This window comes from Pseudonaja textilis, chromosome 7, assembly GCF_049901715.1.
Source record: "Pseudonaja textilis isolate UNSWEBS1 chromosome 7, rPseTex1.2, whole genome shotgun sequence".
In the NCBI taxonomy this organism is placed as follows: Eukaryota; Metazoa; Chordata; class Lepidosauria; order Squamata; family Elapidae; genus Pseudonaja; species Pseudonaja textilis.
The window spans coordinates 4673932-4690461 of record NC_141996.1 but is presented as its reverse complement, the minus strand read 5'-3'; the positions used below and the strand labels follow the sequence as shown (position 1 = coordinate 4690461).

General features: G+C 47.0%; 1 protein-coding gene across 1 annotated transcript; it reads right to left on the bottom strand.

Moving 5' to 3' along the window:
• Window positions 1-418: 418 nt before the first annotated feature.
• Window positions 419-16298, bottom strand: USP35 (ubiquitin specific peptidase 35). Its single transcript, XM_087936923.1, has 10 exons — window positions 15574-16298; window positions 12466-12598; window positions 11648-11777; window positions 10197-10298; window positions 9747-9905; window positions 8212-8405; window positions 7594-7687; window positions 5712-5818; window positions 2450-3662; window positions 419-700 (listed from the first exon to the last, which is right to left on the bottom strand). Exons 1-10 carry the CDS (start codon window positions 16253-16255, stop codon window positions 524-526), a joined length of 2991 nt encoding a protein of 996 aa, XP_087793049.1. The 5' UTR covers window positions 16256-16298; the 3' UTR covers window positions 419-523.
• Between the last annotated feature and the right edge of the window lie 232 nt (window positions 16299-16530).

Here is a 16530-nt window from a genome sequence, read left to right as displayed (position 1 = left end):
GCGGGACCAGTCAGAGGTGGTATTTGCCGGTTCTCCAAACGACTCAAAATTTCTGCTACCGGTTCTTCAAAACCGGTCCGAACCGGATGAATACCACCTCGGCCATGCGTACATGCCTACACAACTTCACATCCCTATGGGTTCAGTCTTCCACAAGTCCCAGTTTGCCCCTTGAGAAAATTCATCGCCCAACCTTACACAAAGGAGGTCACAATGAACGTTGCCCCCCCCACCTTTCAGGGAGGACGCTTCCTCAAAATGGCGGCTTGGTGGGCCTCAAAAGTTGAAGCCACGGCAGCTTCTTCTTCTTCTTACTTCCAGGAAGTGCACTTTTATGACAGGTTGAGGTCACCCCAGTCACGCTTGCTCCAGAAAACATCATTTTCCACTGTTTCGAGGAAGAATAAACAACGATCCTTCTCTGCCACCAATTCTGGTTAGACTTCCAAGGCTACAAGGTCGAGGTGAAGGAATCCTGATATTTGTTGTTTGAAGCGTTAACCGTTTACTTTGGGAACAAGGACTAAAAGACCAGCCCGTGGAAGGACCCTGATCCTCCTCCACCGGAGTCATGGCTGTAGCCCCCTGAGGCACCTTCATCATCCTCGTGGTCATCTCTGTCAAGATCTTTCCACCAAACGGAAGATTTAGGCAAAGCTGAAATGTAAGCCTTTCGACTTCTGGCTTGCTTTTCTTGTTCCTGTGGGTGAAAAAGAGAGAGACACACCCGGACAAAAACCACACACACACACACGTATACAAGGGCACACACAAAACCCAGTTCAAGCAAGCCCCTAAAACTCAAGTTAGTAAAACGGGGATAGGGTGTGTGTGGAACTAACTGGGAGGAAGTCCCAAATACGCTTTTTCTGGAGGCAACTGGACTTTCTTGTTGTTTTTTGTAGAAGTTTCACTTCTCATCCAAGAAGCTTCTTCAGCTCTGGATCATGGGGAATGGAAGGATTTATAGTCCTTGCAGACAGCTGGTCATTTGCATCCTTTTATAGGATCATTGAGGCCACTTGGAGGTTTCTCTGTGTCCTCAGAGTCACCTGAGTGGTGCTCCTGGAGTAGTGCAGACTACAGGAACCAGGAGCACCACTCAGGTGACCCCGAAGGCATAGATAAACCTCCAAGTGGCCTCAACTACCCTCTAAAAGGATGCAAATGACCAGCGGTCTGCAAGGAATATAAATCCTTCCGTTCCCCACCATCCAGTCAGAGATGAAGAAGCTTCTTGGATGAGAAGAGAAACGTCTTCAAAAAACAACAAGAAAGTCCAGTTGCCTTCTGAAAAAAAGCGCTTTTGGGACAACCATGGCCAAGATGACTGAGAATCTCTACAGGCTTTTAGCTGTACAATTTGGAATGAACACCTTTTGAATGGCGTGGGACTGGGACTGGATTTCCAGAGGAAAAATTGCAGACTACAGGAACAAGGAACACTACTCAGGTGACCCTGAAGACACAGATAAACTCCAAGCAGCCTCAATGACTCTCTAAAACTTGGCAAGTTTAAGACTTATGGACTTCAACTCCCAGAATTCCTGAGCTAATATGATTGGAGGAGGAATTCTGGGAGTTGAAATCCGCAAATCTTAAAGCTGTCAAGTTTGAAGACACCTAATATACAGTATTTATCTTCTTTCTCTATCACTATATCTCTGTCTGTCTATCTATCTCTATCTATCTCTCTATCTTCCTACCTATCTACCTATCATCTATCTATCATCTATCAATGCCAAGGGCCTTCAAACTTGGCAAGTTTAAGATTTGTGGACTTCAACTCCCAGAATTCCTGAGCTAACATGACTGGAGGAAGAATTCTGGGAGTTGAAGTCCACAAGTCTTAAAGCTGTCAAGTTTGAAGACCCCTGATCTACAGTATCTATCTTCTATCTCTATCTCTATAGAGACAGAAGATAGATACTGTCTGTCTGTCTGTATCTATCTGTCTATATCTATCTATCATCTATCTATCTATCAATCATCTATCTATCTATCTATCTATCTATCTACCTATCATCTATCTATCATCTATCTATGCCAAGGGCCTTCAAACTTGGCAAGTTTAAGACTTGTGGACTTCAACTCCCAGAATTCCTGAGCTAACCTGACTGGAGGAGGAATTCTGGGAATTGAAGTCCACAAGTCTTCAAGCTGCCAAGTTCGAAGACCCCTGCGCTAAAAGGATGCAAATAACTAGCTGTCTGCAAAGAATATACATCCTTCCATTCCCCACTATCCAGTCAGAGCTGAAGAAGCTTCTTGGAGAAGCATAAATGTCTTCAAAACAAAAAAACAAGGAAGTTCAGTTGCCTCCAGAAAAAGCACTTTTGGGACAATCATGAGCTGGAGGACTGAGAATCTTTACAGACTTTTAACTGGGAGGAAGAAAAGAAAAAAAACCCCAAAGAAATGAGTCCAAGGTGATGGGACACCCTGTTACCTGCAAGAATAAGATGTTATCCTTTGCGATGGCATCCATCAAGTTTTTATCCAGAGAATGTAAGCTTCCGTTTGTCCATCCGGGCTCTGGACTGGCTCCGTTTGAGGCCCGCCTCGCTCTCTGTCTATAGAACAGCAGATAAGTCGTGTCCTTCGGCAGGAAGGACGTCACGTTGCTCACAGATTCAAAAGATGAGAAGAAGACCCTGGTGTCATTAAAGATGTACCACTGGATCTCCACATCTGTAGACTTCGCTGAAGCCATGTTCCAAGTGGTATCCTTACAAAGGTTCTCCGTGGCCGGATCTTCACATTCCCTGGCGTAGCAGTAGTAATGGCCGCTTTCTGAGGAGACCCCGGAATGGACCACCACGCTACAGAGATCGTACACCACTGAGGAGAAGTCCTTGCAGGGCGAAGCCCATCCTGGCGTCCTTGCTTGGTCAGGAGACACCACGACCGGCAGCTTCAGTATCAACGGGACCGAGACGTTGTCAAGGATCTTCTTCCTTCTCATCGTTCCTAGGTCAAAAGAGAACCTCAACAGGGTGAGGATGAGGTAGTGGGGTCCCTCCGTCAGCTCGGTCAACTTCTCGGCGTCCTGAAGGGAGGCACAGTTCTCACAGTGGTACCTGTTCTCGTCGGTGAGCATCTCAGGTGATAAGAAATAATTGATCAAATCCGGAACAGATCTGGAAGCCCGACAGCCAGAAATCTGCTTGTGTAAATCCAGGTGAGATTCTTTGATGGCCTTCACGTCAACGGCGTCTCGCTCCGACGTCAAGGGGAAAGAGGTCTCTTCCAAGGTTGACCCAACTGCTTCCACAGGTGAGTGTTTAGAAGGATTCTCCTCAGGGGCCCTCAAGATCCCTGGCCTAGCTGGCAAATCCTTTTGCTTACTTTGAGTCTGGATCCTTGACGGAGAGATCTCAGGACCTCTTTCTTCTCCAGATCCAATCAACGCACTGCTGAGAAGTCCAGCCTTGTGGTGGTCATCCGCTGGGGGAAAGGCCAAGGAGAGATCTGTGAAGGCTTCCTCCCTGGACGAGACCTGTAGGCACTTCAGACAACGGATCTTGGTCTTAATTTTGCCGCCAAACATTTCTTCCACCAGGGTTTTGCTGGCGGAGGGAAGCCTGTCCAAAGGGGACACCAAGGAACATGCCTTGAGCTTCTGGCAGATCCTTCTACCTGTTCTCTCTTCCTCGTGAAGACTTTGGGGAAAAACAAAGAGATACTTAGATCAGGGGTGGAATTTTTACTACCGGTTCTGTGGGTGTGGCTTGGTGGGAGGTGGCATGGTATGGCTTGGTGGGCATGGCTTGGTGGGCCTGGCAGGGGAAGGATACTACAAAATCCCCATTCCCTGCCCACCCCACTAACCTGCTTTCCAGCTCCGTTCTCCTATGCAGGGCAACCAAAGAAGACCCAGCCGATTAACTGGGACTTAATGGGAGGCAGAGAATGGAAGGTGGCAGGGCCAGTTAGAGATGGTATTTGCCGGTTCTCTAAACTACACAAAGTTTCCACTACCGGTTCTCCAGAACTGTTCCGAACTTGCCGAATACCACCTCTGATTTAGATATATAAATTCCCCTTTTAAAGCCAGAACAAAGGGACTTTTTAAAAAAGGAATCCCACTCTGGACACTATTCCCGAATGAAGGGATTACATAAAAAGGGAGTTTAAGAAAGGGAAGTGGGGAAAAATATTTAGGCCGTGAAATCTAACACTTCGTTCATAGCAGAATCCAAATTCAAGCAGTTCTGCCAATCCAGTATGACAAGAGTTGGAAGGGACCTTGGAGGTCATCTAGTCCGACCTCTTGCTCAAGCAAGGGACCCTATACCATTTCAGACAAATGGTTGTCCAATTTCTTCTTAAATCCCCCCACTGTGAATCCAGATATAAATCTCTCCTGAATTTGGAAGCTAGCCTTATTAATGAATTAACTGCTGGTTTAAATTATTTATATTTATAATTATTCCTGTAGCCTTTTAAATTTATTATAGCTGCCAGCTCTCCGGTTTTCTCTATAAAGTAATTTCACCTCAGGCTTGGACAGCTTAAACCAGTGTTTACAGCTAACGGATAATCAGAGTTGGAAGGGTCCTTATAGGTCATCTAGTCCAACCCCACGCCCAAGTGGGAGACCCTACACAATTTTTGAGAAATGGCAGTCCAATCTCCTCTTGAAAGTCTCCAGGGATGGCGTTCCCACAACATCCAAGGGTAAGCTGTTCCATTGGTTGGTTGTTCTCACTGACAGAAAATTTCTCCTTATTTCCAGGTTGAATCTCTCCTTGTTCAGTTTCCATCCATTACTCCTTGCCTGGCCTTCGAGTGCTTTAGAACAGGGGTCTCCAACCTTGGCAGCTTGAAGACTTGTGGACTTCAACTCCCAGAATTCCTCAGCCAACTCAACCAGCTTTGCTGGCTGAGGAACTCTGGGAATTGAAGTCCACAAGTCTTCAAATTGCCAAGGTTGGAGACCTTTGCTTTAGAAAATAGCTTGACCCCTTCCTCCTCTCTGGCAGCCCCTCAAATATTGGAAGATGCTCTCCTGTCTCCCCTGGTCCATCTCTTCCCTAGATTAGCCAGGCCCAGTTCCTGCAACTGTTCATCCTATATTTTAGTCATCCTGGTTGCTCTTCTCTGCACTTTTTCTAGAGTCTCAACATCTTTTTTACAGTGTGGTGACCAAAACTGGATGCAGGTGTGGTCTTACTAAGGCTTTATAGAGTGGTAATAGTACCTCCCTTGACCTTGATTGTATACCTGTTCATGCAATCTAGGATTGCATTGGCTTTTTTGGCTGCTGCTGCACACTGCTGGCTCCTATTTAGCTGGTTGTCCACTAAGACTCCAAGATCCCTCTCCCAGTTACTGCTATTAAGCCTGGATCCACCCAGTCTATGCGTGTCCTTTTGGTTTTTCTTGCCTAAGTGTAGGACTTTACTTTTCTCTATATTGAATTTCATTTTATTAGATACGGCCCAGTGTTCTAGTCTGTCAAGATCCATCTGGATCTTGAGCCTATCTTCTGGGGTGTTAGCTATTCCTTCCAGCTTAGTAGTTAGTAGTTTCTCAATGGGGGGGGGACACTTTAAGATGTGTGGACTTCAACTCCCAGAATTCCCCAGCCAGCATGAAATTCTGGGAGTTGAAGTCCACTCATCTTCAAGTGGTCAAAGCTGAAAAAAACTACCTGGCTTAAACAATCCAAATCACCTTTTTCTCAAAACATCCACAATCTACTTTACCGATCGAGCAGGTATTTCAGATATTCAGAGCAATCCTGCTGGGCTCCTCGAGTGAACCAGGGAGGCCATGAAGCCAACAGGAAGTTTTCAGGAGAAATCGCAGGCCGCTTATAGAAGAAAGCAGAGAAGAAGAAAAAAGCATTGAAAGTATTTTGGTACCTGGAGTTTAGCTATTAGGCTGTCCTATTTTACCTGGACTTTTTTTGATTAAGGTCACTGGAATTGATTTTTTTTTATTGTATACCTGCTAAATGTATACATTCGTTTATTCTAATGTCGTAAGTCGGGTGTCGTGGTTAAGGTACCATCCTCGAAACAAGGAGATGGTGAGCTCGAATCTCACTTTTTTAGGCCAGCGGGTGCGATTCTATCGGTTCGGACCAGTTTGAGCGAACTGGATGTTAAGTTTGCATCTGGTTCGCGGAACCGGTATTTGAACTGACCGGCTGGGCTCACCTGCCCCTTCCCCAGAGTCTCCACGCAGTCTGTTTTGGATGCAGGTAAGTGCGGTGTCCATGCAGAGGCTCTGGGAGGGGGGAAAATGGGCCAAAGGGAAAGTTCCGGAAGTCCGGAAACGGGCCTGTTTCCAGCTTCTGGAGGGCCTGCGAAGCCCGGGAAAGGCCGTTTTTGTCCTTCCAGATGCCTGAGGGAAGTCACTGGACCTTTGACAAGGCCAAAAAACAGCCCTCCCAGAAGTTCCAGTAGGCCACGCCCACCATGGCCACACCCACCCAGTAACTGGGCAGTGAACCGGTTTCTGGGATTTTTGAATCCCACCTTTGCCTTAGGCATGATGGCCAGCCTGGTGACTTTGGACTAATCACCAGGAGACGGTGAGTTCTAGTGTCGCCATACGCATGATAGCCAGTTGGGTAACTTTGAACGAATCCCCAGGAGATTGTGAATTCTAGTCCTGGCTTAGGCATGAAAGCTGGTTGGCTGACTTTGGGCCAATCACCAGGAGTCTGTAGGTTCTAGTGCCACCTTACCCATGAAAGTCAGCTGGGTGACTTTGGGCTATTCACCAGGAGACTGGGAGTTATAGTGCTACCTTATCCATGAAAGTCAGCTGGGTGACTTTGGGCTATTCACCAGGAGACTGGGAGTTATAGTGCTACCTTATCCATGAAAGTCAGCTGGGTGACTTTGGGCTATTCACCAGGAGACTGGGAGTTATAGTGCTACCTTATCCATGAAGGTCAGCTGGGCGACTTTGAGCTATTCACCAGGAGACTGGGAGTTATAGTGCTACCTTATCCATGAAAGTCAGCTGGGTGACTTTGAGCTACTCACCAGGAGACTGGGAGTTATAGTGCTACCTTATCCATGAAAGTCAGCTGGGTGACTTTGGGCTATTCACCAGGAGACTGGGAGTTATAGTGCTACCTTATCCATGAAAGTCAGCTGGGTGACTTTGGGCTATTCACCAGGAGACTGGGAGTTATAGTGCTACCTTATCCATGAAAGTCAGCTAGGTGACTTTGGGCCAATCACCAGACTATGAATTCAGGCTGTCTTACACATGAAAACTAATTGGGTGACTTTGGGCCAATCACCAGGCGATGGTGAGTTCTAGTCCCGCCTTAGCCATGAAAGCCAGCTGGGTGACTTTGGGCCAATCACCAGGAGATGGTGAGCTCTAGTCCCGCTTTAGGCATGAAAACGGACTGGGTGACTTTGGGCCAATCACCAGGAGACGGTGAGTTCTAGTCCTACTTCAGGCATGCTGGCTGGGGAATTCTGGGACTTGAAGTCCATATCTTTTAAAGCTACCAAGGCTGAGAAGCACAACTCTAAACCCTCAAGCATCATTAAAACAAACATGGAGTTTAGCGCTCCCAAAGGCAGCATCCTACAATTAAGAAAATGTTCCGTTAATTACCTGGCTGTGCTCTAAAAAAGCAAAGAGCCACTGTAGTTTTGCCATCAGAGGCTGGGAATTGTTCTCAGCTAAATTCAGCACCGTCCGCCTGAAGCTGTAAAGGAAAAACATTTCCCCTTAAATTTAAAGAGGGAAGCTTGTCACAAAATCCCAGCGTCAGTTAATCAAAGGGGGAAGAGGGAACGGAGCTGGAAGAGAGAGAAAGAGAGAGAGAGGCAGAGCCTGCATCGTCTGTCAGCCCTCAGATGAGAGCCAACAGCCCCCAGGTCTGCAGGTGGCTGATAAGGAAGAGGAGGAATAGCTGGGTCCAGTGCCTGACGCACAGAAGGCAGAGGAGAGGAGAGCAGTGGAAATCTATGGGCCGGTCCTTGGGACAGAAGAGCCACCGCTGCTAGCGAAGCCCCACCCTAAGCTCTGGGGATAAAAGGCAGGGGGTGCAAATGAATAGATGTGACAGACAACTATTCATCTCACAGATGGACAGACGGATGGACTTGTTATCTCGCGATGAGAGAGAAGCTTTTGCCGGGGCTGCTGAAGCTCCTAATGAAGAAATAATCGCTTCAACTACGAAGCGTTTGTCGCCTTGGGGGACCTGAGTCAGAACAGGCTGCCTACTCGGAGGCCATGAAGAGAGCTTGGAGGATGCTGTTCATGTAGCAGGTGTTCCCCAGGTTAATTAGCCCGATCTTCCCGGTTTCCGATTTGGAGGCCAAGCGAGGATAGAGGTTGGCCAGCTCGTTTCTCTGGGATGTCCAAGCGTTCTGTCCCAGCAAATGCTTAATGCGATCTTCGTTAGGGATTGGGAGCGCCTTCCAAGAAGAAAATGGGAGAGGAAGAGAGAGAGGAGGGTAGGTGGGGAGAGACAAGGGAGAGGGGGAAGGAAAGAGGGGGGAGAGAAAGAGGGAGAGAGTGCGCAGGAGGGAGAGAGGGGGTAGGAGGAGTGAGAGGAAGAGAGAAAGCGGAAGGGTGAGAGGAGAGAGAGAGAGAGAGAAAGGGAGAGGATGGGCAGAGAAAGAGGGAGAGGATGGGAGGAGAGGGAGAGAGAGAAAATGGGTGGGAGAGAGAGAGAGAAGAGAGGAAGAGGGAGAGGGTGGGTGGGAGAAAGAGGGAGGGTGGGAGAGAGAGAGAAAGAGGAAGACAGTGAGTGGGAGAGAGAGAAGGTGGAGGAGAGAGAGAAGGGGAGAGAAAGAGAGAGAGAAGGTGTGTGGGGAAGAGAGTAAGGGAGAAGGAGAGAGAAAGGATAGGGCAGAGAAAAAGGAAGAGAGAAAGAGAGGGAGGGAGAGAGGAGGTGAGGATGGAGTGAGAAAGAGAAAGGGAGAAGGAGAGAGAAAGAGGGAAAGGGAAGGGTGAGGGAGAGGAAAAGAGGGAGAGCGAGAGAAGGGGAAAAGAAAGAGAAAGGGGAGAGAAAAAGAGGGTGGGGTGAGAGGGAGAGAGAAGGAGAGGAAGAGGGAGAGAGGGAGGGAGACAGAAATGGAGAGGGGAGAAGAGAAAGAAAAGAAGGGAGAGGGAGAAAGAAAGAGGGAAGGGGAAGAGGGAGAAAGGAAGAGGGGGAGAGACAGAGAGAATTAGCAGACCATCGCTCTCTATGGTCATTTTATCATACTGATTGATGTTCACACTGGCATTGGTTGACCTATAAACTCTGGGCAAACTCTGATGCCCATCAGTTAGCTCTTCAAAGTAGTCCAGACAAGAAGCATAACCATGAATGCTGGGGAGCCAGTTTGATCTAGTGGGTGAAGGCCTCAGGCTAGAAACCAGGAGGTTGTGAGTTCTAGCCCCACCTTAGGCATGAAAGCCATAGAAGTGACTTTAGGCCGGTCATGTTCCTTCGGCCCAGTCCACCTCACAGGGTTGCTGTTGTTGTGGAGAAAAGAGAAGGAGGGGGAAGAAGGATCAGGTATGCTCACTACCTTGAGTTATTTGTAAAATAACCATTTTTAATAAACCTATCCAAGTCCAAGAAAAATTCGAAGCTAAGGCTCCGATTCTAATCCAGACCAATTTTTGCTAAAATTTACAAGACTCCCGTAACAGGGAAAATTTTTTTATCGATTTCGATGTTCCATGTTTTATTCCTTCCTTGCCAACGGCTTCCCCGAAGTGCAAAAGGAAAAAAATAAAAACAAAAAAAAGAGGACCAGCCTTACTTTTATCGCTTCCACCAGAGGCTCGTAAAGATCTGGAAATCCTGAGAAGCAGAAGAACATGCAATGGATCAGTTCGGCTAATTGATCCAAACATCGGGATGCCGAATTGGAGTTTTCCTTTTGAAGGGCGGCGACCACTCTGGGAATGTGCGGCAAAAGCTGTCAGAGGAAATAAAACATTGAGAGAGGCGTGGAGGAATGGGATTTGCACCCAAGGAAAAGCGTGAGCATGCAGCGAAAGCCTGAAAAAACTAAATATATCCAGGTCTGTAAATGAAATAAATATTGCAAGAGCCAGTCTGGGCTGGTCACCGCAACCAGAGGTTTGGTCTTCCAGCAATGTTATCCTGCGACACGTATATTCGCCTTCATTTGCAATAAACATTCTTATAAACTGGCCAACAGTCAGAGGCTCAAAGCAATACATGATTAATCAGAACAGGGATTTACCAGGTGAAATGCTTCGTGAGAGTGCTGGAAACTGAGCAACAAGTAACGCAGAACAGAGAGAGCCCCCTCTCTCAGAATTGGATAGAGTAGCTTGGAAAACACCTACAGAAATAGCAAAATAAAGATTACAGGAAGTAGATTAGCATAATCAGGATAAGCACAATTCCCACAACAGCACTTTTTCTCTAGCCCGATAAGAGATGCTTAGAAAGACTTGGTGTCTGGAGAGTATAAATCACCAGGTGATGGTGAGTTCTAGTCCTGCCTTAGCCATGAAAGTCAGCTGGGTGATTTGGGGCCAATCATCAGGAGACAGTGAATTCTGGTTGCACCATAGGCAGGAAAACCAACTGGGTGATTTTAGGCCAACCACAAGGTGACTGTGAATTCTAGTTCCACCTTAGGCACAAAAGACAGCTGGGTGTGATGACCCAGGGTGGGATACAAAAGCAACTAAGTCACAAAAACAGGTTGAAGTCCCTGTTTAATTAATCCTTCAACTTGGCTTCAAAGCTCCAATTATCTTTGGCTAGAGAAAAAATTCCCCCAGAAAGAGTTGCGAAAAGGAAGAAATTTCGTTCAGACTCAAAATACATATAAATAGAAAAAACAACACAAACCACACTGAAGCAATTAAGGAGACAAGGCAGGATAAGAGCTTGAAGACTTCCACAGATATTGAAATACACACACTGGGGATGACGCCAGAACTCAGATAAGCAATGAAAGACTAGAATTATTTCACGCTTTGCTTCTAGCACCGGGCCATGTGCAGTTTGTCCTTTTAAACAGTCCTCATAGCTGCAGCCCATGAAGGGGATCAGGGCCCCTTCCTCCCCCATAGACCACGTCATTCACATTTTTCCCTTATCTTCTCCTTCCTCCTTTCCCTCAGAGTCAGATTCCAACAGAGGCATGACACTGGGTGACTTTGAGCTAATCATCAGGAGATGGTGAGTTCTAGTCCTGCCTTAGCCATGAAAGTCAGCTGGAGGATTTTGGACCAATGACCAGGAGGTGGTGAACTCTAGTTCTGCCAAAGGCAGGAAAGCCAACTGGGTGACTTTAGGTCAACCACAAGGAAACTACGAATTCTAGTTCCACCTCAGAGGAAGCATGAGAGCTAGCATGAGAGCTAGCTGGGCAACTTTAAGCCAATCATCAAACAACTGTGAGTTCTAGTCTCACCTTAGGCATCAAAACCAGCTGGGTGACTTTGGGCCAGACCTTATCTCTCAACCCAACCCACCACACAGGGTTGTTGTTGTGGGGAAAAGAGAAGAGGAAGGAACATTAAGTATGTTCTATGCAGTACTGTGCACTGAAACATGGACCAGAAACAAAACTCTGGTGGGCTGATATTTCATTGGTGTCCCTCCCAGCCAGGAGGACAATGGCATACAAGATATATTTTTTTTGCAAGCAGATCCCATAGGAAGAATCCAACCAACCCGCTCAATTTTGGACAGGGTGACTTCCATCAAGATGCTGAATTTCTTCACCGCCGCCAGATTCTTCAGCAAGGCTATGATCCATTTGTCTAAGTTCGTCCCCAGGGGCCATGACACCCATTCAATCATCCTGCAGCGGGAAAGGTGGAGAGAGGTTTGTTGAAGTTATGTGCTGAAATTACAAATATGACAGATGAAAGTATAAAAATATAACGAATATAGATTAAGAAATAAGATTTTTAAGATATGATATAAAAAAGATATGAGTATAATTAAAGAAAAAGGGAATAAGTTAAGATATGAATTAAAAATGGATATAAAATAAATGTGAACATATAAGAATATTTGTGAAAATTCACAGAAAATGGAACAGGTAACGATACGATAAGACATTGAATATGAAAGATAAATATGTAATTATTGTCATGTTTGTATGGAAATGTAAAAACCTGAAACCACATTGTTCACCAAAAGAGTTGTTTATAAAAGATAAAAATACAAAACTTTTTACAAAAAAAAAAAAAGAATTTCTGCCCTCCTTCCGACCCACACAAAAGACTTCAGCAGCAACACAAACGTTCATTGCACATATCCTGCCCAGGGACATAGTTTGAAGACCCCTCATTTAATGCAATATAAAAAATGCAAATAACTTTTCTGCAGACCACCAAAATTTTCTCGCAGCCCACCAGTTGGTGACCGCTGGGCTAGAAGACTTCCAAGGTCCCTTCCAATTCCGACTGGTCCAAAAACTGAGAAGATTAAACTTCTGGTCCCGGTGACAAACTTAGATTGGATTACTCTATTTTTTTTATTACCTTCCAATTGCGGTCATCATCTGAAGGTCAGTGATGCTGTCATCATTGGTGAGGTTTCTTAGGATGCCGTCCATCAGCTCTAGGGGAACGTATTGGACCACGCTGGCTAAGGCAATAGAGGGATCCTGATCTTCTGCAAAAAGAATTATCAGGGGCAGGCAAATCATTTTAACAATGTCTATATAGGCTATGCAAAAAAGAGACAATCGACCAGCCCAAAAGATAACAAAAAGACTCCAGCGCCTCTCCATCAGCAATCGGCACTCTGATCAGCCTACGTCAGGGATCTTCAAACTCGACAGCTTTAAGACTCGTGGACTTCAACTCCCAGAATCCCTGAAGTCCACAAGTCTTAAACTTGCCAAGATGGAAGAGCCTTGGATTAGATAGATAGATAGATAGATAGATAGATAGATAGATAGATAGATAGATAGATAGACAGACAGACAGAGACAGACAGACATAGATAGAGATAGACAGGCTAGAGAGAGAGAGAGAGAGAGAGAGAGAGAGACAGACAGACAGACAGACAGACAGACAGACAGACAGACAGACAGACATAGAGATAGATAGATAGATAGATAGATAGATAGATAGATAGATAGATAGATAGATAGATAGATAGACAGACAGACAGATAGAAATAGAAGGTAGATACTGTAGATCAGGGGTCTTCAAACTTGACAGCTTTAAGACTTGTGGACTTCAACTCCCAGAATTCTTCCAGTCATCTTAGATCAGGAATTCTGGGAGTTGAAGTCCACAAGTCTTAAACTTGCCAAGTTTGGCCTAGATTAATTCCTAGATTAACTGAGAAGACTTCCTATTGAGCTGTTGTATGATTTGGAGAAGGAGGAGGAGGAAGAGGAGGAGGGGGAGGAGGAAGAGGAGAAGGAGAAGAAGAAGAGGAGGAGGAGATAAAGAGGAGGAAGAGGAGGAGGAAGGAGGAGGGGGGAAGGAGGAGAGAAGGAGGAGGAAGAAGAGAAGAAAAGCAAGAGGAGAAAGAAGAGAAGGGAAGGAAGGAGAAGGAGGAAGGAATGAGGAGGAAGGAAGGAGGATGAAAAGAAGAGAAGGAGGGGAGGAGGAGGAGAAGGAGGAGAAGAAGGAGAGGAGGAAGAAGAGAAGGAGGAGAAGGAAGACCAACAATCAAGTAAGCAAAATACCCCAATCAAGAAACTGCCAAAGAACCAACGGTAAACAGCCCAACCAAAGAATCTAAGACCACCAACACTGACAGGCAAACCACTGGAATATAAATGGTTAGCAAATAGCACTCCTTACTAGCACTGATACTGTTACCTAGTTGGGTAATGAAACGTCTGCAAGAAAACAAGCCAGCTCAGAGATCACTAAGGACCCCACAGTCCTCCTCCTCCTCCTCCCCACGTTTTCCTTGTCCACAAATATCACCTCCTTCTAGACTGACGACATTACCTAGATTGGTTATGAAATGTCTGCAAGAAGACAACCAAGCTCAAGGATCTCACAGTCCTCCGCCCTTCCTCCTCCTCCACAAACCCCACTCCCTTCTAGCACTGATGATGTTACCTAGTTGGGTGATGAAATGTCTGCAAGAAAGCCAGCAAGCTCAGAGCCCACAAACCATTTTAAAGTAGAAACTTTCTGAACTGCAAGCATCCTGATCTTGGGGTTTTGCCCACTGATCATCATTAAAGACACAGGCAAGTCAAAAAGTATACCTTAAGGTGGTTTAAGAACCTCAGGGACAGGATAGCTGAATGCAGATAGTCCTCGGCTTACAGCCGTAATAGAGCTCGCAGTTTCAGTGGTCAGCTGTTATGTCATAAAGTCCCCCAGCTGGTCACACCTGATTTTATGACCATTTTTTGCCCAAGCAGGAGACCCTATGCTCGTTCCAGGCAAACGGCCCTCCAGTCTCTCCTTAAAAAAACCTCCCAGCATTGCAGCACTCACAACTTCCAAAGGCAAGCCGTGCCACTGATTCTGGGCTCCATTGCAGTCGTAACACGAGGACTCCCTCTAAATCACTCAGGGGTGGGATGCTGGGGTTGGCAGGGGTTGGGGAGAGCCCCTAGCTAAGATTCTGCACAGGTTGGACAACCCCCAAATCCCACCCCTCGCCCCACCCCTCCCAGGAGTCCCCAGGTGTCCCATTTTGGAGGCAGGTTAAGTGCAGGGCATACATGGGCCCGTTTCCACCTTCAGAGAGCCTCCGGAGCCCGGGAGGCCATTTTCACCTTCCTGGATGCTTGAGGAAAGCCTCCAGAGCACAGGAAGAGTGAAAACAGGCTTCCCCGAAGCTCGGAAAGGCAAGAAATGGGCCCGTTTCCACCTTCCAGAGAGCCTCCGGAGCCCGGGAGGCCATTTTCACCCTCCCGGATGCTTGAGGAAAGCCTCCAGAGCCCAGGGAAGGTGAAAAATGGGCCTCCCAGAAGTTTGGGAAGGCCAGAAATGCGCCCGTTTCCACCTTCCAGAGAGCTTTCGGCTATTTTTTCACACTTCTGGAGGCTTGAGGAAAGCTTCCGGAGCACAGGAAGGATGAAAAACAGGCTTCCCGGAAGTTTGAGAAGGCCAGAATTGGGCCTGTTCCCGGCTTCCAGAGAGCTTCCAGAGCCCGGGGAGGCCATTTTTACCCTTCTGGAGGCCCTAGGAAAGCCTCCAGAGCACGGGAAGGGTGAAAACAGGCTTCCTGGAAGCTCGGAAAGGCCAGAAATGGGTCTGTTTCCTCCTTCCAGATAGCCTCCAGAGCCCGGGAGGCCGTTTCACCCTCCCGGATGCTTGAGGAAAGCCTTCAGAGCACAGGAAGGGTGAAAAACCGGCTTCCCGGAAGTTTAGGAAGGCCAGAAATGGGCCTGTTTCCGGCTTACACAGAGCTTCCAGAGCACGGGGAGGCCATTTTTACCCTTTTGGAGGCCCCAGGAAAGCCTCCAGAGCACGGGAAGGGTGAAAAACACACACCCCCTTCCATGGTGCAGGAGGCCAACTAGGCCACACCCACCATGCACCATGCCCACCCAGCAACCGGGCAGAGAACCCGTTGTTGAAATTTTTGAAGCCCACCCCTGAAAACAGTGTCTGAATCCAAGGCATACAAAGACACACACACACACACACCCTGCTCCCTACCAATCGTCGAAATGATGGTGAAGAGTTCCTTCAGCGAGGGAAGGATGGAGGTCATCTGGGTCTTCCAGATTTTCTGCAGCAAAAGGCTGACTTGGATCACCTGGTCCAAGAACTCCATGACGGCGTCTTCCCTTCCCGAGGTGGTATGGAACTGCCCGATGCATCGGACCAGTTGTTGGCAGAAGAGAATCTGGCGTTTGCCAGTGGGCACACACGGCGGGTATTGGATTAAGAGCTTGCTGATCTTCACACATTGCTTCAGGCCTGGCCTCTCGCAGACCTTCCGTAGGACTTCCATCCTCAGGAGACTGAAGACGTCGTTGGCCGATGGGCCACCCATCACGAAGGGCAATCCAAGGTGTATGTAGTCGAACACGTACAAGCTTCTCTTCCCGAGAGGCCCATAGCCTTCCTGGAGAAGACTTAAGAGGAACTGAGCGTTGAAGAATTCTTGGAAGGCCTCTTGGTGGTAAAGTCCGCAGACTTCCAGGATCTCCTTGCCAACTGACCTCTTGAATTTGGTATCCCCCAAGAGGAAGAGTTTGGTAGAAAGCTCTAGCATTGACCAACACTGTTCGGTGTCCATGGTCCTCTTCAGAGCCTCGATGATACGTCTCACCAGACCTTGTTTCATGTGGTCGGGGTAGGAAGAAGCCAGGATCGCTTCCAGAATTTTATCCATGTTGGCTTCTCGGAAGTCCTCAAAGAAGATCAGACAGCTTCAGGCCACTAGCAATCCCTGGAATGGAGAAGTTGAGTTACACATCGTCAAATTAGAACGACTGCAGCAGGACATAAATAAGAAAAAGTGGAACCTCAAGGATTCCCAATATTTTTGGAGGCCCCACACCCAGTCATCAGAAAAACAACAACGGTCAAATCTGGACAGGTTTCCTTACAAGCAAACAATCAGTTGTTCTTATGGTTTAAGAATTTGTATATTCCCATATTATAAAG